Source organism: Strongylocentrotus purpuratus, unplaced genomic scaffold (assembly GCF_000002235.5).
Source record: "Strongylocentrotus purpuratus isolate Spur 01 unplaced genomic scaffold, Spur_5.0 spur5_scaffold_6, whole genome shotgun sequence".
Lineage (NCBI taxonomy): Eukaryota > Metazoa > Echinodermata > Echinoidea > Camarodonta > Strongylocentrotidae > Strongylocentrotus > Strongylocentrotus purpuratus.
The window spans coordinates 5,355,085-5,381,827 of NW_022145612.1; the positions used below are offsets into that span (position 1 = coordinate 5,355,085).

At 34.7% G+C, this 26,743-nt stretch overlaps 1 protein-coding gene across 1 annotated transcript in view; it reads right to left on the bottom strand.

The window, feature by feature from the left end:
* Window positions 1-651: 651 nt before the first annotated feature.
* Window positions 652-26,743, bottom strand: part of LOC581558 (dynactin subunit 6) — a 29,146-nt gene continuing 3,054 nt past the window's right edge. The window contains exons 3-7 of the mRNA XM_781547.5: window positions 26,027-26,132; window positions 22,378-22,448; window positions 20,567-20,614; window positions 19,500-19,642; window positions 652-2,054 (exon numbers count right to left, since the gene is read on the bottom strand). Of these exons, the coding sequence (XP_786640.2) occupies window positions 1,959-2,054; window positions 19,500-19,642; window positions 20,567-20,614; window positions 22,378-22,448; window positions 26,027-26,132 (464 nt within the window). The 3' untranslated portion in view covers window positions 652-1,958. The remainder of the gene's footprint in view (window positions 2,055-19,499; window positions 19,643-20,566; window positions 20,615-22,377; window positions 22,449-26,026; window positions 26,133-26,743) is intronic.

Consider the following 26,743-nt stretch of genomic DNA (forward strand, 5'->3'; position numbering starts at 1 on the left):
ATTTTGTCTGTCTGTCTGTCTCTCCCTTCTTCCATGTCGTTGGTTATATTTAGATTCACCTTCATTTTCCTCCTTCACTTCACCCTCTATTTTCTCTATCACGCACTTCTCTCTCTCTCCCCCTCTCTCTAACATCTTTCCGAGTATGTGTCTCTGACTCTCTTTCTCTCTAACACAAACACCTCTTTCTCATTATGTGTTTCCCCTTCTCCTTCTCTCTCTCGCTCTTTCTCTATCTCCCTCTCACAATTCTTTCTGATTCTGACTCTCTCCCCTCTTTGAATCTCGGTCTCTGACTCTCTCTCTCTCTCTCTCTCTCTCTCTCTTCTCTTACCCATTGTGTGCTTCTTCATTTCCTTTTCCCCCTCCTCTATCTTTCTCTGTCTCTCTTTATTCTCCCTCCCCTATCTCTGTTACTCTATCACTCCGTCCAAGGGAACACACATACCTTTCATTTAAATTACTCTTTCGTTTCCAACTGAAAGATGGATATTATGATAAAAACAATGAAGAGGCAGAGAACAATATTGGAGAATTAGAAGGGAAAAAAAGAGGGGGGGGGGGGGCAAAAGTGGATATGGAAATGGTATGAAACCCAATAACTTCACTCTTAAAATGCTTCCAAGGAAAAAATGCATACAAATAATATAGTCAGGTTAATAGATTACTTTATTATATGATACATCCATTTGTGTTTTCTATTCTTACTGCTCTACAAGTTTTGTACACAAAATAAGCAAGAGCAATGTACTCTCGATACAATGAACTACATTGAAATCTGAATTTTCTTGTCATAACATAGCCTTCCTAAACTCACTAACTACACAATAATTGAGTTTTCAATACTTTTTACACCTAAGTCGACTGAAAAATATTTTTTGACTCTTAATGTAGATGTACTGCTCTACACATATAAGTTTTATGATCAACTATCATTTCCTTTTGAGGGAACATAGTCTGTCTGGTCATAGCCGTTAGGGTGTTCACATTAGCACAAAGTTAATGCCCTTTCGGCTTTCACCCTAAAATAAAACACATATTCACTTCTATTTAAATACAGAGCTAAAACAGATATTGGAATAGTATTCTTGCTTCAATAAACTTTATCTTTTCCATTCTATTTTACTTTCCATATACTCTACAGGAGTTAGATAATATTGCACAACATTTATAGTGAGAGCAATAATGATGACAAATAAAAATATCTGACAAATATTTAGACCTATAACATTGTGTACAGAGTGCAAATTGTTGGTATTTCAAATGAAAAGTTGCCCCCCCCCCCATTATGCTCCTTTATATACTTTATAAAAACAAACATACAGTGTACAAGATTTATTCATTGTACTAAACTTGGTAAATTATCTTATCAACACACCCAATAAAATATAGGGTATCATTAGATTTCAGGAGCAAAATCAAGAATTAAAAGAGAATAAAAAGTTATTATAATCACAATAGAAGGAAAGTTACAGAATCTTCTTTCATTTCAGCAAAATAGAAAGGAAAGAAAAAATATTCATACCTATGGAATTTAAAATGAATACCAGTCTCTTGAGCAGCAAACCATATTTTATGTACATAGCAAGGAAATTTCCTCACATAAGCCTGTAACAAAGTGTGGAACTGGCAAGCTTATACATGACATAAGTTTTTTTTTAGTCTCAGGCCTTCACAGCATAGGTCTTTAGCCCAAGACCTACACTGCATGGGTCTGGTCTAGATGTACATGGTATAGGTCTACAGTCTCAGGCCTGCACTACATAGGTACATGGACTGGTACTTACATCGCATACATGTAGATATTGGTCTAAGGCCTGCACTGCATAGGTCGTTGTCCACAGCCTACACTGCACAGGTCTTTGACATGGTCTCACACCCACACTGCGTAGGTCTATGGTCTCAGGACTACACTGTCTACATGTACATGTTGGTCTTAGCTCTTCCCTGTCCTAGTCTCAAGACTTCTCTACTGATTTGGTCTTGGTGGACTTCTTGAGATGATGGTAGTTGGGCAGAATCTTCATCAGGAAGTCTAGCTGAAGCGTCTGAGCCTGCAGGAATAGAAGAGAGACAGTGAGAGAGTGATACACGAGACGTTGTCATCTTATACGGAGAGACAGGCTGGATGATACACATATAACTATGTGCAGATGTAGAGAGAAGGGGAGATGGATGGATATAGAGAGCGATAGAGAAAGTGAACCAGACAAAAAGATAGTGAGAGAGAGATGTAGAATTAGTGAAAGGGAAAGAAATCATGTTCAAAAGGGAAAAAGAGGGGGAGGGGTGGAAAAGAAAGGGAAAAGAAAGGGGAGAGAGGCAGAGAGATGATGCGATTGGTGATGTGTGATGATATGATCTGACAATGGAGACTATAAATATAGTGAACATGAATAACAAAGAGATTCTAAGAGAAAGGAAGTGTGTGTGTATGTGTGTGCATTACGAGAGAGAGAGAGAGAGAGAGAGGATGGGCTCGGACAAACATGCAAAGACAGAGTAAAAGGGGAAAGAAAATGAGGGGATAGATTACCTGCAACTGCAAGTGACATAGACCCAAGAAAATATACATACTCTAGATAGACATAGATGGAGGCATGAAATCACTAAGGACTCATTGAAATATATATCACCTCTCATGTGTAGACAACAATAAACAGAATTTACAAAACAATAATTTCTCACATGCAAAATTAGATGAGAGCAGAACAGTTTTAGAAGCTCAAGAATCAACTTAACATAACTCACATCTAATCTGTTTGCAAACAGAATTAAGAGAAACTATATACAGTTCTGCCTACTCCTGTTTGCAAACCAAGTTATTGTTTATACTTTCATTGTTTTGCTACCACTGTGTACTTGAATATATTGTTGTAATTATTGGTTGTATTATTATTGTTACTGTAAATCTCATTTTTATTAACGTAATATTTTTCTTTCATACATGGAATGAGAAAAGGCTAACTGACCGGATACATCTTAATTATATTTTTAAAATATACAAAACAAGGGGGCTAAAGTCCATTTTCTTATCATATAATTTTCTGCAGGCAACATTCCATCAATTTTAACCCAGTTTTTGCTTTTCCATTTATGTTCATCTAACACTAAATATAACAAATGTCTTTTTTCTTCATCTTTCTTCATCATGAAAGTGGAAAAGGGTACACCAGACATTGAATGTTACTTATCTCTCTCATTTCATCTATCATGCAATGGAATCTACTATTACTGCACAATTATTATAACTGCTTTGTATGGCCTCTTTTAAAGTATGAATATTAACATTATAAGTGCATTTCATCCGAAATATTTGGCAACATTTTGCATTTATAACACAGTATGTCTCCCTGTGGATTAGGCAGTTCAGGTTCAAGAATTACCCCCAACACAACAATTTACACCCATTTTCTCCTCTCTCACCCGTGGATGCCATCATTCCTACACATATAATTACTCAAATTCACTACCTTTTGAGAAGGATATTGAAGACAAAGTCACCCAATCCCCTTAAATACAACGGCCATTCCACTCTATATACCCTTTGTGACATATGAGGAAGTGAACAAAAACAAAATTGGGGAAATTACGCTTACGAGGAAACGTTGGAAGATGGTACAATGAGACAGTGGAGAGTGATTATACTAGAAAGTGAAATGGCACATACGAGAGTAAAACTCCTATTAATAAGCATCATAATTCATCACCCTTTGTCTCTACTAAGACCATCTTAGTAGATCTAGATATATATATCAAAGAGCAAATAATATATAGCATAGTTTAAGAGCTTGTTTTGTTGTCACCATGGCTAGGAAATGTTTTGAAAGCTACAATACTTACACTGTACATAACAAGATGAAGGGAGCTGAAGTTGAATAGGACTAGATTTAACACAAGCTTGGACTGATGCAACACAAATGTACATGCACTTTTTTCAAAATGATCCCCCCCCCCCAAAAAAAAAAAAAAAAAAAAAAAAAAAATATATATATATATATATATATATATATATACAGTACACACACCTGTAGTCAATGAACATACATGTACATGTTTGTGACACTTTAAAAAAAAAGACTTTAGACTTACTGACCAGTACAACACACAGAAATTCCCAACATTGAGTTATATGCCAAAAGGGCAAATTTATTTTTCAAAATACACAAAAGAGGTATACATTTCAATTATTTGCATATCTTTGCAACATTTGTGTGTAGTAAGTGGAAGTCTGGTGCAGTGGCATGGGCACAATATCAGCAAGTATAGGATTATATGCATGGCTCTTGTTTTCCAGCACAACACAATAAATCCAATTCACTTCTCCAAAACCAAGTGATAAAAATGGTCAGTTTGTCATAGAATAAGACAAGTGGAATGAGTGAAATGTGTTTTCCCAGTTTGCTTTAATATGGGTCTGTTAGGAGCCAGAAGGGCATTAACTCCTATACTTTAACACGTCACAGTTAACATCCTTCTGGCTCCAAATAGAAGATATAATGCTACATAATTGCTGGGCGGCTAGCAATTACCACCTGCTAATAGAATTTGTCGCTGTTTTCACGAAGTGACGGTAGTGAAAAAAGATTGCATTCACTTTGCGTTACGATTTTCCTCACTACCGTCACTTTGTGAAAATAGGGACGAATTTGTACTCACACCAGGCTTCAAATGTACTAAGAAACAACAATTACAGCCTATGCAAACATCCAGTAGAGTTAGTGTTATAAAAAAGCTTAATATAATACATGTACAAACAGACTGAAAGATATATACACAAATGCATTTAGAATGAATGCAAGATGTTTGTGTTGTTGACTTTTAAAAAATCAAATAAAAAAAAAAAAGTCAAACCTCTCTATAAAGCCCAACCAGGTTAAAAAGAGGAAAAATTGGCCACTGAAGACAGTTAGCCTTTCTATTATGATACAAACATTTCTTCCTAGAGGGAGAGAGATACAGAGACAGAGAGACAGAGAGAGAGAGCGATAGACAGAGGGAGAGAGAGACAGAGAGACAGAGAGAGAGATCGAGAGAGAAAGAGAGAGAGACGGACAGAGACAGAGACAGAGACAGAGAGAGAGAGAGAGAGAGAGAGAGAGAGAAAAGGGGGATTAAGTCACAGAAGGAACTTTATGTATTCCATACACTGTATATAAACAAATTTTGTTTAGTGTTTATTTTTTAATCACTTTTCTTTTCACACTGGAAAATCATTTTATGTCATATTAAATAACAGAAACAATGAGACAAACGAAGGAGCAAGAACATGGAGACAAATATTATGATGAATTTTCATTGAAAACTGAAATAGGATTGAAATTCAGGGCCATTCCTCACAAGCAATTGCTTTTCTTTTGGTCCTTCACATATTCCATACTGTGTATTTTGTATTTTATTTGTATGTTTTTATGATTATGGTTAAATAACATAATCTTGAATCTTGAAGTTCGTATCTCTCTTGAAGAGAAAGTGAAAGAGTACTTCATAGACTGAATGGATCCTTATATTTAATAGGATTTCTTCTCAAGAGCTATATCTCATGTTTTTATTCAATTTTTTTAAGACCATGACGAAAATCATCACGAAAATATAGTCTGTTAAAGATACTATGTCCCTTTTGCAGCCAACTTCGAATTCTGTAGAACTTTGCAGGAGTTATGAATATGTCATGCATGTCCTATCTGTGAAATTTAAACATTAGCAGTGTCCTAATATTTAAATTATGCAAGGAAACCTGTATACTTGCTAGACTTCACTGTCAGACACTATTGAGTGACTGACTGGCTTTTTTCTTCTTTATTACATACATAAGATGAGCTGTAAAGGGTACATGGGCATTTGTCTACGTCAATAACCCACTTCTTGTAATGGCCAAAATTAAACTGATTGAATCTTTGCACAGCATAAAACTACGGCCATTCGGTGCAATGGTCTGAAAATCAGAATATTACTTACTGGCTCTATAGCTCTTAAGTCGATTCGACAACTAATAGTCGTTATTTTCCCACTTAAAGACATTTTCAAGCCCCCCTTTTTTTAGGGAAGTTCTAAATTAGTATTATCTTTCAAATGCCGTTGGAATTTAACCTTTTCATTTTTTTGGCCTGCAAATGGGACATAGTACCTTTAAGAGCCGTAAGGGAATTAAAGTGTACCAATCACCTTAAAATAAAACTAATTTCAACTCAAGTTTGACTTGGGTTCCGTCCGTGCCTAAGTAACATTTGAAGCTTATAGTTTTACTACAGTATAGCAACATGGAACCCCTTACATCCAAAGCAAAACATGTTTTAGTGATTGGGTCACTTTAAATCTACATATTTTTGTGTTACAGCCTTTCTATCTCAAGAGGTAGAGGATTTCTGTAAAATTGAAAACTGTAATTAATCAGAGGCCTTGGTCTTATCATGGATGAAACTTGAGGACAGAAACTGAAAAAAAATCATCAGGCTATCAGACATAAGATGTAAGGCCATATTTAATTTTAGTTATGATTGCCACTTAGCTTCAAAACACTTGAAGAACTAAATGTACAGTGTTCATAAAAATGTATAAACCTGCTGCATCTACCATAAATATATTTATCCTTATATTTATTACCCAAGGTAGCCTCATCAGCATCAATGCTGTTCTCCCAGAAGGGCCCTGTAATTTGAATAACCACTTTGCCAGGTACTCATTTACAGTCATTCACTGACGAACAAAAACAATACCGTGTGTGTGTGTCAAATGTAAGATATTTTCAAAGATAAGGCTATTTTATCTGCAATAAAATACCATTTTCTTTCTTGCAACTACCGTTTTCTAAAATGTATCATAAAACTGGTAAACACTTGTGAAATAATTTAAACTTATTTTCAATATTTGAAATGACTAAATGCAGCCTCAATGTCATATTATGTACCAGTAGAAGGGACTAAAAAGTGTCATTCTATATTTTGGATCATTTAAAAACATTATAACTAAAGCTATCATTTACAATACAATTAACAGTAGCATTTAAATTGTTTTAGCAACAATAAAACATAAAAAGTAAATACTACACACACAGCTTTTTAAAATGTTTTCTTAATTTACTAACTGTATGGTTATAAGAACTTTCTTGCAGCGAAAGCTATCGTTCCTTGCTTGACATTAATTCTTTATTCATTGTATTAAAATTGGCTTCTCAAAGGTAATATTTTACTTTTTAGGGGGAAAGGGGCAGCTATAAAGAGAACCACTTTAGAGAGTTATTGACAGCAAAAAAAAAAAAAAAAACATGTTTTCTCAAGAAACATTTCTGTAAATGAAACTTACAAATAGTTATGTCAATGTTTGTTTGTCTAAAACAAATGATAAAAGAGAAAACAAAATAACAAGAACATGTTTGTTTTTTAATACAAAATACAAAATTTTACCTGAAATTTAAAGAAAAGAATTTATTTAAAAAATTCTTAATATGCTTTGCACAATTTTTAAATACACACAATTTTCAAATTTCACTTATTCAAAAGAATTTAATAAAAAAAGTAATACAATTTTGCACAATATCAACATGTATTTTAACTTGAAAGTAATTTGAAAGTGTGAATCATTGTACATGAATGAATGACAAATACAAGGAGGTGCATGGCAAAACACTTATTACGACATTCTTATTGTCATACTTGATTTGAAAAAATAATAAAACTGATGCTGACATTTGCTTACAATTTCTCTTGTGAGTTCCTCACTATGGCACCAGGAATACTCCAATTTGGGTGAAAATATGTATACCGATACCATGTACAACATTTCGATTTGTGAAACATAATACATTGTACATAAAACTCAAAATAAAAAAGTTCTACCAAAACAAAGAGGCCAACAAAGTGAGAATGCTTCAATTTTGGTGAAAATAGATGTAAACGACACTATTTACAATATTTGTGTTTGTGAAACCAAATACATATAAACTAAGAATACTCTGATTTTGTTGAAAATAGATGTGAAGATAACCATTTACAAAATATCTTTTTTTTTAAAGACATAAAACTCAAAGCAGGACCTATTGACACAAAAGAGGCCGACTAATCATTCAAACATAGAGGTGAAGTACAAGTGTTCAACTGAAAACATCAACATATTCTTGACTTTTCATTGAAGTATTGCAAGCTGCTTAAAAGAATACACAATTTATCATGGATTGAATGATATTTATTTTCAGGTTTTTTAATGTGAAAATGTTATATGATCATAATTTGTTGACTGTAAAACTTATGTAAATCGTGGCAAATAATAAGCCATAAATACTGCGACAAAAAGTGCATTAAAAAAAAAGTGTTTCCACTATGAAATTAAAAAAACAACAACAAAAATATAACAACAATCAAATACAAAACAAGAATGAACAAAACAAAACAGATTCGCAACCCAATGAACGCTTGAAACAGACTTGTAAACTGCACAGCTATTCCATTGCTCTTAGTGCAAGGCAAAACAAAACAGGTTTCTGGGTGTGGGAGGAAGAAAACCATGTACAGCAAAAATAGGAGCCCTAGCATGGCATTCTCATGAATAAATAGATTATATTTTTGAGAGGTTGATGCACAGAGAAATGAAATATTCAATGGTAAGCCTGCGATAGGATTAAGAGAGATTGGACTTGCCTTTGGATACTTACAGAGTTATATTCCAGTGGAACAGCGTGTGCAATTTACAATGTTTCAAAAAGTAAAAAAACAAAAATAAAAAGATAGGCAGAAGAAGATGAAAAAAGTATTTTATATGGAAATCAGACGAAACAAAAATATCATAAACAGGATTGGAAATCTGTATCATGAATATTGGAGAAATAGACATAAAGAGAGATAGAGATAAACAGTATTACTGTATTAGCAAAAGGGGAGAAAACAGAGCTTGAGTTTAGGAGTGGAAAGAGGAAGAAAGAAACAAGAAGAGAAACTGCAATGGTACTGGAAAGTGGGAACCAAATAATTATTCATGAAACAGGGATTGACAGGGAAACAGGCCTTCAGTCCTGAAATGCTCTATAAAAGAACGAACTATTATTATTATTATTATTGATACAAAAACAAGTATCATGAAAGAGAGAATGACTTATCAGCTGATAAGAGCCAAAAGGCAATAACTCTATGCAAAACGGTATGAGTTAACATCCTTCTGGCTCTGAGCTAGTCATACATAGATTACTACTACAGAATATGATAGAGAATCAAAGGAATATTAGAGATTTAAATTACACAGGGGAGCGAAAACCAGGTATGGGATTAAAAGAAGAAAAACCTTGAAAACAATTTCAAGACTTTATCACATCAGCTTTTGGAGTTTTCATTGAATAAGTTGAAAATATTGTTTTTGGTTGTTGCACCCAACACTGTTGGAGTTAAAGGTACTATATGTAGTTTTTAGTAGAAAAATTAGTAAAGAACACACTTATAAAAATGGACTGAATGAGTAAGGGAATGCATGAAGATGGAAAATAGAAGACAGACTGTTCAATCAGCAAAGGGAAGGGAAAACATCTTCCTGCAATTGTTCTTTTTTAGTAATGGCAAAAAACAATACTCTCACATCAAAAATAATCTTCATGTTTCCATTAATATCAAATGTTCATATTTAGATGTTTACAAGTTTAACAGATACCATACAAATCAAAAGGGTTCCCTATTGGAAATGATTGTGAAGCCATAGAAGGGAAGCTTATGGATGAGCAGCTGCAACAAATAAGCTGGAAACAAGTAATTGGACTGCAGTATCAACCAACCAATGATCAACTTATCATGTTTCTTCCATTTCACAGTCAAAGAGGACCTAGTCCAGAAAAAAGCTATGGACTTGATCCACACCTGCAATCAAGCCATCATTCATCTTTAAAGCAGTTAGAGTGCATCACATCTGCTATGTGCACATTTTGTTTCTTGTCCAGACTAAATCCAGACTCATTCCTTCATGTAGGTCAAGAAGTCCACATCAAGTGTGGATCAAACTGATGCTGATACCATTCATATTAGGTCCAGACTAAGTCTAGAATCAAACTTATGTTGAGTGTTGATACAATAGCTTTGGGTTCAGATTTGGTCCTGACTAAGTCCAGGCTCAAACTGATGCTGATACCATTCATATTAATTTTGGGTCTAGACCAAGTCCAGACTCAAACTAATGCTAATGCCATTCATATTAACTTTGGGTCCAGACTAAGTCTAGACTCGGTCCTAAGACTCCTAACTGAGTCTGGACTCAGTCCAGACTCAATGCTCTTCTACTCAAATATCAAAGACTAAAATGTTGCTATTATAATAATACTATCCTTCTGAACTTTCTGAATTTGGAGTCAGCAGGGCGGTATTGAAGTTATTCCGCATGCCGCTAACTTCTATTTAGGAGTACTAAAAACAAATGTACAGTTGCGCTTACAAAATAACAGAAAATGAAGTGAAATATCAAATATATTACCTCATGAAATACATGTAGGTAAATCATATTCTATTTCTGAGGGTAGAAGTATGTAAAGGGATCTTTTGAAAGAGGCAAGACAGACTAATTCTCTAATGTAAATTAGGATATAGTTCCCTGTTCTTGAGGGAGCAACTGTAAAACATTTTCTGGCAGATGTGAGTCTAAGCAAGTTAATGCTATATTCTGAAAGGTTCTTTGCTGATGTCAGTTTGATGTTAGTCTCAGGAGTGTGACTGGAGTATTTTAATGAAGCCATATTTTGGTCAAGTTCGTGGTTTCCTATCACTACAAAGAAAGAGTTCTTATGTTAAGCCAATAATACCAATAAATAGCTAGCTTTTTCAGCACTATGTACTTTCATTTACATGTAAATAACTAAAATGTTTGTTTGTAGACGGTGGTACAGAATATATTTTGTCTTGGTATCGTAAATAAGAAGATCACTCTTAGCCTTGATGGAAACAAATATATATAAAAAGGCATCGCCTATTCCCAAGATTCATTCACTGACATTACGAAAAACAATCTATTATTTTTGCCACTTTACCGCCAAAACCCCCCTAGATCCGCCCCTGTAATGTACATTTCAACTTTTCTCAAACTATGTAAGAGAGCAATATACATGTTGGAATAATTGGTGCCAATTTAAGGGAGGGGGAAAGGGGGCATCTGATTAATTTAGAGTTTCAGAAAATTCTGAAGTGCTGCATGGCACAATTCTGAAGCACAACACTAAATTGAAAAACAGCCAGATATGGCAAGATTCGTACAAAAAAACAAACCCAAACAGTATGACATTTTAAAGATCTTCACTATTTGTTCTTCAAGATTCTGCAAATGAGGAAGTAAATTACATAATTTGTCAAACTGACAATGAATATGTGAGCCACTCATTAAAGATTACATAAAGTACTTTCAGTCCAGTAAAAAGCTCCAATAGAGAACAATAACTTGAACACCAGGAAATAACCATGTAAAAGAGAGAACAAACATCCATCTTATTTTTGTTCAAACTGCAAGTTTGGCATCACAAGTGAAATCTTGATGTACCCAGTGTGACAAACGGATGAGATTTTCTTTGACAAGACATTGTATCACAACGAAATCTGTATGTTGTTTGAAATTCATACAGATGTTAAAGTAGATATTCATTGATTTTAAATCTAGCTTTATTTTCATTATTGCAAAGTTGAAACTTTGATTCGACAAGGTTATCAAAATTCAATGCTCGGAAACATTCGAAGTAATGATTATTATAAATTACAAAACGCTTAAATACAGCTCCGGCATAGCACCTGAATAGCTCTCCGAACGCTGCTGGGATGTGTGAGATCACAGCAGGGACATGATTTGCACAAGCAGACGATGTCCCATGACATCTCACACATTTTCAGTGCCTGTGTTTTCATCTTCTCTTGAGTTGTTTCTCTTACTTCACTACCGTCAGGCTAAATGTATAATCTATTGCCTCACTCTAAACCCCGCGCATGGTTTTATTTTGATGACAAATGCAGCGATACAAAAATAAAGGAATCTGTCGCTTGTAAACAAAATAAGACGCCATTGTATATTCAGCTGCACACACCGGGGTATGTTCGGCGTTTCAAGAGGGAACACATGCCGTCCTTAATATCAATCCGGGGGCTTTTCAATTTGAAAGTCTGGTTTATTTGATTGTTAATTAACCCCTATCCTGAGTATTTTCAAGCAAAAGATTTTAGTTATCAGAATCGGGTCATGTCCCCTTTTGATCGGTTTGACATGCCATTACATTTATATACACTAAACTCATTATAATTTGAGAAATAATAGCTTTGCAATTATGTTCATTCTTTATGGGATGTCGTCTGCTTGGGCAGTATTGGTCCCTGTTATGACGTCATTAAAACATCGTTATTTTTCTGGCGAATCTCTCGTATATCCCAGCTGCTATGGAGGTGGTTGTATTTTTATTTTTATAAACCACCCGATATGTAGCTGACCTCAAACTTGTACGATGGCCATCTGTTAGCTTATCAGTTTCTAGTGATACATTAGTTGACATATTTGTGATTTTCTTTGAATTTCACCTTTAAGAGTGTGATTCAATCATTTGAACATGGATATGAATCAAAGATAGGCTAAAGGGTTGCATGAATACAGTATTTGGGGGATAACATTTTGTAAGTTTAAACAGTGGTAAACAAATGAAGAAAAGATTATAAATTAGTAAAGGTCTACTGATTTTCATTTCACATAGATTTCTTATGAAACTGAAAGAATTATACAAATATTTATTCAATATTTAAAAAGCTATAAATTTTCCTATATATCTTTAACAAACAGTTTTAATTTCCCTTTTTCTTTTCTTTATGTTTTAACGATTGACCTGAAAAAATAAATTGGAGAAAGAGATGCATTGATGCGAGCATTTAAAAAGAAGGCATTATTCAAATTGTAATAAAATATTGGCACTAGCAAAATTCCTTGACATAGTAAAAGAGTTAAGAAGACTGCACATTCCTTGTATCAACACCTGAACTTAGAACAAAACTTAATACCAAAACACCATGCACACCTTCAGTAAGCATGGTAGCCATATATCAGCACGGAGACATGGTACTCAATATGTATAACATGCAATTTGCATTTCCCACTTCACATTTGAGGGGAGAATTTTAAAGCCTCTCATTAGCTGTGGAGATGTTAATGGGTTGCTTGAAATCTCTCTCAAGTATAGATGCCCACGCTGGTACTAACTACCTCAAATGGCTTCATTATACAGCCAAAAAGACATCAATTAGACACTTGACTGGCACTGCAATTCTCCATCTTGCAGAAAGCGAAAAATTAGCCTCATATTGCAGTGAATTGTCAAGAGAGTAACTAATTCTTCTTATTTTTGCATATAAATATTTCATGTTAAACACGTATTGCTGTGCTATTCCGGTGATATTTGTATAAGATTTTGGTTAACAAGTTTTTCTAACAGTATGGTATATGAAATTATAATATGGAAAACATGGCATTACTATAATGCATTATATTATAAATTTCATGTGGTGAGATTAGCGCAGTTGAAGACATAATCCTTCATTCAAGTAAAATACATCTGGCAGAAATTTATTACGGGTAGTTGCATCTTTAAAAAAACATAAAGTTAAAAATAAGAAGTCAAACCCAAATATAATTGTTGACTACAGAAAGATGTAGGTCTATTAAATCAACAACAAAACAACAAAAAAGGAGAAATACATTAAAATAAACGAATAAGCATTTAGGAATTTAATTTTACATTCAGGTTGATTCAAGCCCTTAATAAAAGTCTAATAAAAGGAAGAAAACGCAAATTGGTAACAGATCATCCATAAAGAGATTCATAAAGAAACATCCTATTCTTCAACTGCCGAAACCTGAAATCATGTCAGATCAAAAGCTTTCCAAAGATTTGTTTACTTCCATCATCACTAAATCAAGCTAAACAAATATAACAGTACATTTTCACTTTTTACGTCATTAAAAAAAAATATATATACCGTATATAAGAATTACCACTTGGATGTAAGAATCATTCAAATGTACAATAAACACAATTTGTTTTGTGGTCAGTGATTACTATATGCTGTCACCATGTCTATGTGAAAAACAAGAAAAGAGTTTGAGTTTGAAGAGAGTGTAATTAAAAATGTGTTGTCATTTTAGCAACATATAGAAGTGAGCTTGAAGGACTGGAAATAATTCATGCCAAAGAATAATTTCATATATCAAAACCAGTGTTTTGTGTTCTCGTGCTTTTATTAAGACAAATTCCTTTGCAAATGTTTTTCCATGAGCCATGCCTCCTTCAAACGTATCTGTTGTGCTTTTTGCTTGTAATCTCACGTATGTAACAAAGACAAAGGAAAATTGTTGTTGTTGAAATGAATGGAAATGAAATGAAATGCTGATATTCACATCTTACATACCGGAACTTGTAAAAAGCATAAAAAATAAACAAGATTTCTCATGCAAAACTGCCTTTGAACAATTATTAATGGATGTGTAAGTCATTAAGTAATGGTGTTTTAATCCTCCCATGTGAGCTCTTAGCAGAAACATCAACTGCTGTAATCAAAGGAACCATAATAAAAATCGCAAAAGAAAATAAACCCACATTTTTCAAGCAAATAATCTAAAAGGAAGAAAACATTTCCTGCAAACCCACAATGCACATGACCACAGGATAAAATGCTGAAAAACACGTACACCTAACTCTCTATTATGCTTGATCACTCATGCACATTCTGGGGGAAGAAATAGAGATTTTGTCACTGCAGTCAAGTGTATTTTAAATCCAACCATTTTGATTGCTTTGACGTTCATTTACATTGGGCGCACTTTAAAAGAAAATCTTTCATAACATCAGGTTGCTACACCACAATCAACTCAAATTATTGATGCATAGTTGAATTTCACAACTTCACTTTCCATTCCACTGCATAATAGGAATCAAATGAGAGACTCGCCATTCCAAACCATACATATAAATAGTATTGCTATTTCTCTAGACATTTGTCTACTGGTTTCTGATAAAATGCTATACTAAGGTATAGGAAGAAGTTCTGAAATATAAGATAAACATCTGAAAGCATTTTAAACCAGTTTGCAAAGCTCTCTATGGTAATGCTGGTATTATGAATTTTACAAATTCTTCATGTATGTTTATCCAATCTTCTTTTCATAACTTCTTGGAGCTTTTTTCCAATGGTATGTGATTTTTTACCCTCTGTAACATAAAATCATATCAGATACAGCTTAATAAACATGTACAGAAAATACCAAACATTATGAAACGTTGACACAACCACATTATAAATAAATTGGCTTTACAATTAATCTGTGATAAGCAAATCATTATTTATGAAACTAAATTATAACAAAATGGATTTATAATTAATTTGTGATGAGCAAATAAATCCTTCACATCTACTTTCAGTTTGGGGCTAGTATGCTAATGAATTGAAAAGAAATTGGCTTAATATAGAAGAACTAAAGAATTAAATTACACTGTATGTAAGATTTCTTTATAGTTTTTTTAAGTAATTGAATGATGTATACAAAATTCAAATTATTTTGAAAGTGTTCAAGAAATATTTGGTTTTTGGTTTCTAAAGCATGCTAATAATGAGTTTCTTTTAAAACATGAATTGACAGTTTGTATACATTATAGGCGAACTACCGGTAACTGTAATGCAATAATTATGCTACAAGTCTGTTTTTTTGAAAGAAATTTTTCACTTGATGTTTCCTTTTAATAATTCTGATGCACTTCATAATAATTAAGTGGATTTCATAATAACATGGACTGAATAATCAGGTTTCATTAGTGGCTATAATCTGTTTTCATCATGAAATCATCGAAAAATGTGGCTACTGATATCATCTTCTGAAATCCAAGAAACAAGAAATAATTTTGGGACTCTTACACATAATTTGTATATGTTTGAACATAAAAAGGAACTAGACTCCTTCTGATGACTCAATAAATTATCAGATTTTATGCTACAGGGGCAAGAGACAGCTCTCACAAAATAATGTCTTCTGTGCTACGCAAGGTAAATCCAACCATATTCCATAGTCAAGTCCTTTACCCGTGCTTCAAATGTAATGTGCATAACAATGCCACAAGAGGGCAGTACATAACATTGTACAGTAAATTCTAACTTCCAAGGAGCTTGTCTAAGATCTCCCAAAATATTTATACAAATTAAATATATATGTTTAAATGTCTTGTTTTTAAATTGGGAAGAGCATGCTCTGCAATTTCATCATACAAATTAATAAAAAAGTTAACAATATATTAGTGAATGAATGCCTAATCACAAACAAAAAAGTTTGCACCTGGCCAGCATCTACATTTATTTCAGGACTGAACATTCACTATGCTAGGAATCTAGAGAAACAAACAATATGTTTAGCCCTGGTGCCGGTATCAAGTGCCTGACTCAAGATGTAAATAATTCAGATGACATTAAATTTTCTTTTTCAAATATTACATTCAAGGTGCTTGTAGAAGGTTGGGTAGAAAGAGTTTGATGTTTATTTTAAAATCTGATCCCAGGGTTTGAGAAGTGATTAATCAAAAGTAGATTCCTCAGGCTGACAAGCTTAAAATTGTCAAATTGTCTCTAAAACTCTACCTAGTTTTACAGGTGATTCTACCAATATCTAAAATCTAGTCATTTCTATATACAAAAAAATGATGTTTTATTTTCCAGTGCCTAAATGTCAGCAAAACCTTTTCTACTTCTTAAAAAGAGAAATTCACTTATTCATCATTGTCTGAATAATTCTCAAGAGTTGTTCTAAATCCTACTTTTTAGGGGAAATAGCTTTTTTAATGGATAGATTATACATGTTCAGTGAAAGGAGGATTTATATTGTGTACTGTTACTGTTAGCAAAACATCAAAGGTACATAATCATTGCGGTATACAAGTTTATGTAAATATCAGTGACTATATATAAATTGCCAAATTCAATAAATGCCATATTAATAAATAGAAGATGTTTTAAAACAATTTGTAACAACCTAAACTATTAGAACATATCCAGTCTTTCAAAGTATAACTGGGTTTTGGTATAAATTGCCAATTTCGATAAATGCTATATTCATAAGTAGCCAATGTTTTAAAACAATTTGTAACCATCGAAACTATTAGAACATATCCAGTCTTTTAAAGTATAACTGGGTTTGGGTATTCATACTAAGCCTCAAGTAATTGCACAAATTTGGAAAACTGATCCCCTTTAATATCATTATCATTGCTTAGGAATTTTAATGTAAATAGTGTCCGGGAAATCTGAAGGGTACCTCATCAAGTACATGTAAAGCCCCATTAATTGAGACTTACTTTTCATGAAAATCCAATCAAAATTAGAGACAAGGAAACATTTTAGGAATTAGTCCTTTTGATGCCTGTACAATTACAGGAATAAAGAAGACCAAAGACAATTTTGAACAGACTAAAGCTACATGGTCTGTATTTAATTCAATACTTAGAATAAGTAAAACAATTACTAAGTAAATTGCTAAGCTAAAAACTTTACTTATCTCATATGCAAATTGCATTTTAGACTTTTCCATACTTAAGACAAAATGTAAGTAAAAAACTTACTGATAAGTATGGAATTGAATACGGGCCCAGGGGAAGGATGAAGAGAGTAAGAAAATGAACAAGAATCAGAACAGTAGACAGTCACTATGGCCTGTATTCTACTTAAATTTGACCCAGATGGCGGGTTTAGAATTTTGTTCAAACTCAAGTTTAACAAATGAAGCTAGTCTTATGTCTAAGTTTTCCTTTGTTAAATGTGACCTTAGACCCCAGGTTGGGTCTATTTGTATTAGTAGAATACAGACCTATCCGTTACCAATGACCATGATCCTCTAGAAAACTTGACTTCAAGTCTATACATAGATGTGCTACGACATAAGAATCTCGATTATGAAATGAAATTAAATGATTGCATATTTTCTGACTTGTGTTACAAAATTGTACTATTCTACGTAAATCATGATGACTTTCACACTCACTCATAGGCCCAAACCTTTATTAACCCAATACATTCCTTTAAATTATATTTCTTCCAGTCCTCATTTTCCCTTTCTTTCTCTCTCTCTCGGGCTCTATTTGATATGACATACGATACCAATGTTTAAAAATATAAATGCATTAAAAGTAAGATGTCCTAAATGAAAAGTACTGGGGCTCTCTTGAGGGCCATTTTCGCAGTACGAGGGACCCCCCCCCCCCCCAAAAAAAAAAAAAAATATATATATATATATATATATATAGATATTTAGCACTGGGGTATTTCTAAGTCTCAAACCTCAAAGAACATTATGTTCATTCAAGAATAAGCAGCCAAGATTCTATATTCATGCCAGGCGGAAATATCAATAAATATCTACAAACTTCATTTTTATGATTGTTACTAATATCGAGCATAAATACTAAAATAAAGATCGGCGATGCCATTACAGACGTCCCATACATACATTATCATCATTATTATATGCAGTATTTTCCCTCTCATGAGGGATTACCGGCTCTGCACCTTGATCACACTCCATTCCTCCACCTCTTCTTGTCTCAAGTATCAGCTCATTTACACCAACGTAACTGCTTTCTTTCTTCACCATATCTTTCCATGAAATCTTCCGTCTTCCTTTCCCTCAATGCCATCCCCTCCCAGATCTCTCACTCTTTTTACAGTTTCATCATCGTCCCTTCTGACCCATCCATCTCAATCTACTTCTCTTTACCACACCCAACCTTTCCATGAGCTCACTTGCGTTCTATCTATCAGATAGTTTCACACCACACATCTTCTGTACCATGGGTCTTTCGATTCTTCTCAAGATGCCTTCTTCTACTGTATTCACATTACATGTTTCTTAGCCAGATACCATTGCTGTTCTAAAACAGGCCTTCCAGATCTAGCGAGAAACTTAATCTAAATGAAATACAGGTAACTATCACTCGATATGACCACTGATTACCAGTTCTTTCTGACACATCTAATGGCCAAAAGGACTTTTTCATCAATAATGTTAGTATGGTCATTAGATCCTAAATGCTGTCCTTCTATCCTGTGAAACTACACATCTCATATTAATATAACTATAGGACCAATAACGCAGTTTGTCCTTCGTCTTTCCATAACGGTGATCCATAAAAGAAAACAAAAACATGTTTTTGAAGTAATCCCGTAAAAGTATTACATGAATCAATATCCAGAAAGTGGGCTTGGGTAATTGAATAGGTTTCGAAATGTTTATACACCTAGAGACAAAAGAAATATTGTATGATAGAAATATAATCAATGTGTGTTCATAGACGTATTCTGTTTTTGAAAAATAAATACATTTGATGGAAATATGCATGAGACCCAATTTCTAGGCTGGAGAAAAGGATTTGCAGTTTGCTTTTTTAGAGCTCTCATTTCCTCCAGCCTTCCCAAATCCCATTCCTTTTAAACTGATTAAATATATCAACCCACTTTCCATCCATCCACCATACTAACTCATCATACCTGGGGTTTATCGGCTTGTAATCTCCTTCTGCACTCATCCCCAAAGATAACGGTGTGCTCTGGAAGCCTTTCATGGCTGGTGATATTGCAGAAGGCTCCAATCACGCAGCCATTACTCATTTCTGTGTCTCTCCCGATGAAAGCTATAAAAGACAACAAGAGCGGTGGTGTGGTTTCTCATAAAAGTTACAGATACAGGACATTAAGTATAGCCTGAGCCTCTTTCATACTTGACAAGGTAAACTGCCTGAAAAAATGACAAAAACTGAATGTATAGGAAATGAAGTATAGGCTTGGTCTCATTCAAGGTAAACAGCCTAGAAACACCAAAATCTATTAGTACAGGACACAAAGTATAGGCTCAGCCTTATTCATACTTGACAAAGTAAACAACCAACGACAACAAAAACTACAAGCTGCATGAACAGTTCCAAGAATTAATGGTTTAGCCTCATTCATACTTGACAGGATACACCGCCTGGAAAACCCACCATGGCAAATTAAAATGGAAAGGTGTTGTGCGTATCAAAATGTGTATATTAATTACACAAAAATAAGAGTACAATGTAGGGGCCTTTGGTGCAAACAGCTGTTTACTCCCCCTTCCCCTCCTCCTCCCCCTTCCCCTCCTCCCCCCCCCCCCCCCTCTGTTGTAATCAGTTACCAAATATCTTTTTTTTGTTGCTGCAGCACAATTTTTATGTAGTTTATCTCGAAATTAGTGTGAGAGGCCAATAAAAGCTGTAAAGTGTAACAGGAGACATGGGTCTGTCATGATATTCTCGCCACTAAACAGCGCAGCAGGGGTTGCCAAATTAAAGCTGCATAATATAACTGTAACATAAAACTAAAGCATTCAATAATTCATACATCATCTACACGTTATTGAAAAAGAGAATACCCCTCCAATCTCGGTACATTTTTTCTTCATTTCAACTGCAGGTTTCTGCTCTACAACTTTTGTAATTGTCTACACTACCGTACTTTAATCTAAACAGCAGCTCCTATAAGTCCTCCTGTTTTATATCCTTCAAATACAAAAAAAGGTTTAATATGAACAAACTTACCTTTTGATTCCACAACATTATTGTTACCAACACGTACTGCCTCACATCCTGATAGGATTAAAAGCTAGAGTCAAGAAATATATCTCGGAAAAATGCAATATGTAACATAACTTAGAAAATACAAAGCTCCTTGTACCCCTTTCAAAATTTGGACTCAATTCTATCTTTATAGCTACATACTGTACATAGTGCACCCCATTTGTAACACATTGTTTTGGTCGAATTCAAGTGTATTAGTATTATTGCATTTTCACAAATGTCCAAAATGAGGGGGGAAAATAGGATTTTAAGTAGACATTCATTGACAAATTATGGCCAAAAATTGATTACTACAAATCTGGAAGCTTGCAGATAACAATCGTATAAGTTTAAGGTCAACTGCATATCGGACAATATCAAAACTAACAGTAACACACATTAAAGCACTTCTTAGAATTGGGGATATTCTAGTGCTTTGCCAGAAAACCAAGCAATATTTTGATGAAACCACATCGGGACTAATCCTGCATAATTATTTCTCAATTATAAGATTTTGATTGGTATTTCATACAGTGCAAGGATTCAGTGCAAGGATACATGATCAATTACCGGTAAACAACTACTGAAATATCAGCCCACTTTCAAATTGGAAAGCCTACCAAACAATAGAATGGACAGTGTTAGTTTCCAAACAAAACGCTGCACATGCGTTGGTGTATATAGGTGAATCTACAACAGTGTCTTTCTTACAAGCCATAGTGAAGCTACAGCTGATTTCATAATTTTTGTATAATGCTGTATTTTTTTCATCAAATAAAACCATGTCCGGAATTAAGAGTGATAGTAACAGATCAAACCATTACAACACTAGTGAAGTAAGAGAAAGAAGTTAACAGGAGAGGACGAAACAAGCACTGAAAATGAGCATTATTATGGGACATCGTCTGCTTGAGTGACGTCACAAATCTCGGCAGTGTTCAGAGAGCTCTTCAAGTGCCAAAGTGGGACACTATTTTACCGTTATAAAATTGATAATAATTGTTTCTTTGAATGTTTCCACACAGCAATTTTGATAAACTTTGATCTAACCTTCCCTTATGCAATGATACAAAAGTCAATATTTAAAATCAATGCACCTCTACTTTAAAGCTTATCTGTACTAGTTTATAGGAGGGATTATACCACCCTGCAAGGTCACTGGACAGGTGGTTATCTCATCAACTCAGCTTTCAATTAACATAAGAAAAAGAGGATCACGAGGGACCAATGGTCACCGATTAGGCTTTGTTTTCTATAAGGAGGGAGCAAGTAGCTACAGGTAGTACAGTGTGGCTTAAGAATAATTTGTAAGGGTAAAGAACTGAAGATTTTCTTATAGACGCAAACATACATCTTCACCTTTGTGAATTGGTAACCCTGCTGAAGTTTACCTTGATTCAGCTTAATTGTACACAGGGGTATTCCATTCCAAAGAATAATAAAATAGGAATTCAAAATTCAAAATGGTGTTTTTAAATAACATATTGCCTTAGTAACTGCCTTGATAGTTGCAGATACATATACAGAGGAAAATCTTTCTAAAAAGCACTGTTATATTAACAACAAACTCTCATCATAACAAGGCAATTTTGCCAATCTGACTACTATGTATTTGACTGTTTTCAGACCTGATATAACAAGGTTTCTATATATGGACAAAATTTGATTGGTCCCAAGAAGCCTATCCCGAGGAATTTGTTATAATGACGTTCCACTGTACGCAGTTGAAAGTTTCAATTTAGATGAGATTCAAGAGCAGAGATCTAGAGATTCTTGGGAACTGATAAGGATACGTGAACCAACTTCAAAGACATTGTTTGCTCCTATCGTCATGGTGATTGGCCCCTCTTGTCCGAGCTGCTTTCTGGAGAGAAAAAATGATGAAAGAGTAATAGTAACAAATATTACAATAACACCAATAAAAACAACACTAGCATTAGTAACAGTACAGTATTGTAAATAATAATGATTGATAACAACAATATTGATAAGGAAAATAGTATTGACCTGTATCATGCATATTAGAGGGCGCGGCTCAGCTGCGACCACCACTGGTATTTTCCTCTCCAGTTTTGATTGATTTTTCTTTCTATATTTCGCTTTTGTGTTTTTTTGGACTTCTTAACTCAAATAAGATGGATGAACTTTGTTCTAGTGTTCGTTACATGTTTGAATACAGAGAGTCATGCGTTATGTGTTTTTCAGAGACCTGGTTGCATGACAACATTCCCGATAACGAACTTGGACTAAGGAATTTTCATTTGTTAAGCTCAGATCGTACACAAGAATCCGGTAAATCAAGAGGGGAAGGGCTCTGTATGCACATCAATGAACAGTGGAGCACTAATTGGTCAATAAAGGAAGAATTGTGTACTCCTGATATTGAACTTGTGATTGTTGGATTACGCCCATTTTATCTTCCGCGAGAGTTTAATCAGTTGTTTGTGATGGTGGTTTACATCCACCCAGGGGCTGATGTGGCTGTTGCCAGTAGAGCGATAGCAGATAGGATCAATCGCCTGGAATCTAAATCACCGGACAGTCCTAAATTTGTCATAGGTAATTTTAACCAATGTACTTTAGATGATGTTTTACCTACGTATGAGCAGTATGTTAACAATCATACTCGAGGGGACGCGACGCTTGATCGTTGCTATGGGAACATTTCAGAGGCGTACAAGTCAAAGGCCTGCCCGCAACTAGGGAGATCAGACCATAACAACAGTTTGCTCATTCCGACCTATCGGCAGTTGCTCAAGCGCAGTAAACCAATGAAAAGCATTCGCAAGATTTTGTCCAGCGACTCCATTGAGATGCTTCGCACACGCCTGGAAGGAACAGATTGGGACCTTTTCTTTGAAGCAGCGAACTCACCGGACGAGTTAGCGGAAACAATAACGGATTACGTAAGATTCTGTGAGGATTCTACTATTCTTACGAAGGAGGTGGAATTCTATCCGAACGACAAGCCTTGGACTTCGCGAAAAATTAAAGCGTTGCTATTGGAAAAGAGAGATGCATTCGCGAAGGGCGACAATGCGCTTGGAAAGACTGTGCAGAAGAAGATTGACGAGGAAGTTAAACGTAGCAAAAAATCCTACAAAAGAAAACTTGAGCAAAACTTTGCACAAGATAACTTCCAAGCATCCTGGCGTGCAATGGAAATGATTACCGGTTACAAGAACAAAAGTAGGGGTAATAAACTATCCGTGGACTTTGCTGATGAACTAAATCGTTTTTATGCTAGATATGAGACAATGGACTTTAGTGATGACAATAGTTCCCTGAGTCAATTCTTTGAACAACAATTATCACAAGATACTTTGTCAAATGTTGTTGATGGTACAGTATACTTCTCTGGATTAAATGTCAGGGAAGTACTTAATTGAGTGAAAATCAACAAAGCTACAGGGTCCGATGGTGTATCAAAAAGGACATTAAAGGTGTGTAGCCAGCAATTGGCTCCAGTTCTACGGCAAGTGTTTTTGATAATTTTTTATGCTGGTTTGGTACCCAATACTTGGAAAAAGTCTTCAATCGTTCCAGTTCCAAAAATTACGAAGGCAAACGAACTTAATGATTTTTCGCCCTGTAGCTTTGACATCAAATATTATGAAGTGTTTTGAGAGATTGATGTTGACATATTTGTTGAAACAAACTAAAGAATTTATGGATCCTTTTCAATTTGCGTACAGACCGAACAGGAGTGTGGAGGATGCCGTTCTTGTGTATTTGCATAAAATATATGAGCATTTGGATAAACCAAAGAACTATGCTCGGTCGCTTTTCTTGGACTTTAGTAGTGCTTTTAATACTAGCACCTCACTGTCTGGCTCGTAAGCTGATAAGAATGAATGTAGACCTTAGATTGATTAGCTGCATTCACAACTTCTTGATAGGTCGAACACAGTACGTAAAGGTGGGTGGTCATCAGTCATCTACGGTGACTACACTAGGTGCCCCTCAGGGGTGTGTCCTATCCCCGGTTTTGTTTTCACTGTATACAAGTGATTGTGTAAGCTCAACTTGCTGCTGTAGCATACTCAAATATGCTAATGACACCGTAATTGTTGCTCTTTTGTCTGATCAGGCGAATGATTATTTCTCACAGTTAGACGAATTCATTCGCTGATGCAACAATCATTACTTAACATTAAACACAACCAAAACCAAAGAAATTGTAATCAACTTCCGTCGAAAAGATACAGACCACGAGAATGTGATCATTCATAATGAGGCGATTGAACAGGTTGGAAACTATAAGCATGTTGGAACTGTCTTAAATGACAAATTATCATGGAGGGATAACACACAATCGGTGTATAAGAAGGCTAACAAGAGGTTGTTTTTTCTGTGTAAGTTAAAAAGTTTCCATATTAGATGCAACAATCCTGACCCTGTTCTACAATTCAATAATAAAGAGTGTCCTGCTTTTCAATATTATATGTTCATTTGTCAATCTCTCAAAACAGGACAAGAAGAAATTAGAATGGCCACGTAAAATAGCACAATGCATAACTGGGGTAGAATTAGCTTCTGTCAAGTCTCATTGTACTGAGCATATTGTTGATAAGGTCTGTGCAATCATGAAAGACAACACCCATCCATTTCATTTATTTTATTCATTTAATCGTTCTGGTATCTGACTTCGCCCCACCCCGACCCGCCTTTCACGATTCAGATATTCATTTGTACCCGACTCTGTTCATAAATTCAACTCACAGGTTAAACATTAAACTTCTGCGTCAGAAATTAGTTATATGATTTGAAATATACCAATGACCATTTTTGTCACTTCATTATCTTTTTGCATGTATTTGTTCCTTATTTCATCTATTTCATTCTATAAACGTGATGTATTTATTTCTTGTAATTATGTATTTTGTTGAATATGACTGTGACGCCAGTGGAAAACAATTTTCTATGTAACTTGTTTGCAAAGACCAAATAAAATATCTTGTATCTTGTATCTTGTATTGCTTCTGCTTCAATAGATAATGTCTACTCTTGTTATTATGTTCTTGTTATTTCTACAACATATTTTTCTACCTCAGTCACAAGACTAAACCGACTCCACATCGACTCCAAACCGATTGGTTTTTGGCCATTGAAAGTAAGGTAATTTCTTTTTACTAAATCTGATATCGAGCTGGTGTCGGTCTTGTTGGTGTGATTAGGATACCAGGGATGGATCTAGATGAAATGGAAACTTGAACAGGCTCAAGATGACTTTCATCAGGCCTTTTGAAAGATATTTCTATGATTCCTTTCTGAAAGATAATTCTATCATTCCTTTCTGGAAAAATACTTTTATCATTCCTTTCTAAAAGACACTTTTATCATTCCTTTCTGAAAGATACTTCTATCATTCCTTTCTGATGATACTTCTACCATTTCTTTCTGAAAGATACATCTATTATTCTCTTCTGAAAGATACATCACCTGTTAATGATAACTACTTGGTCCTCCACCAAGTTGCTCTCTCCTATCACAATAGGTCCTGCTTCTGCTATGATCCTGGCTCTGGGGTGGATTACAGTTCTTGGGCCTGGATTGTTAACAAACAAGGAAAATAAAGTATGAAGTTAGGGAACAACTTTCCTAATACTACAATTCTCTATGCTCTTGACTGTTACATAAATAATAGGATTTTTTAGGTAAATTGAAAGCCTGTACGATGGACAACAAGCAGCTGTAATAGTGGAAAGCGAACTATCAGAGTGTTTCTCCATCAACAGTGGAGTACATCAGGGATGTCTCATGACACCCATGTCCTTCAATTTCTAATCAGAGGAAGTGATGCGGTAGGAGTTTCTATTGGAGGGAGAGAAATGAATAACCTGCGCTATGCAGATGACATACTTCTGATTACTACATCTCCTGTAAATCTTCAGAGGCTACTGAATGAGGTGGATAAGGTTCCAGCAAATTTCAGCTCGAAATAAGTGTTTTGGGTTGGTAAGACAGCATAAACTGCAGTATTTTGGACAGGTAATCAGGGCCCAAAATCTCTGTACCCACATCCATGAGGGTCAAATCTCTGGGATAAGGTCAAGACTCAAAACTCAAGACTCAAGAGGAAGGCAGAGAAGGAAATGGACAGATGATATCAAACAGTGGACAGTGATATCCTTTGCAGAATGCACATAAACAGTGGGA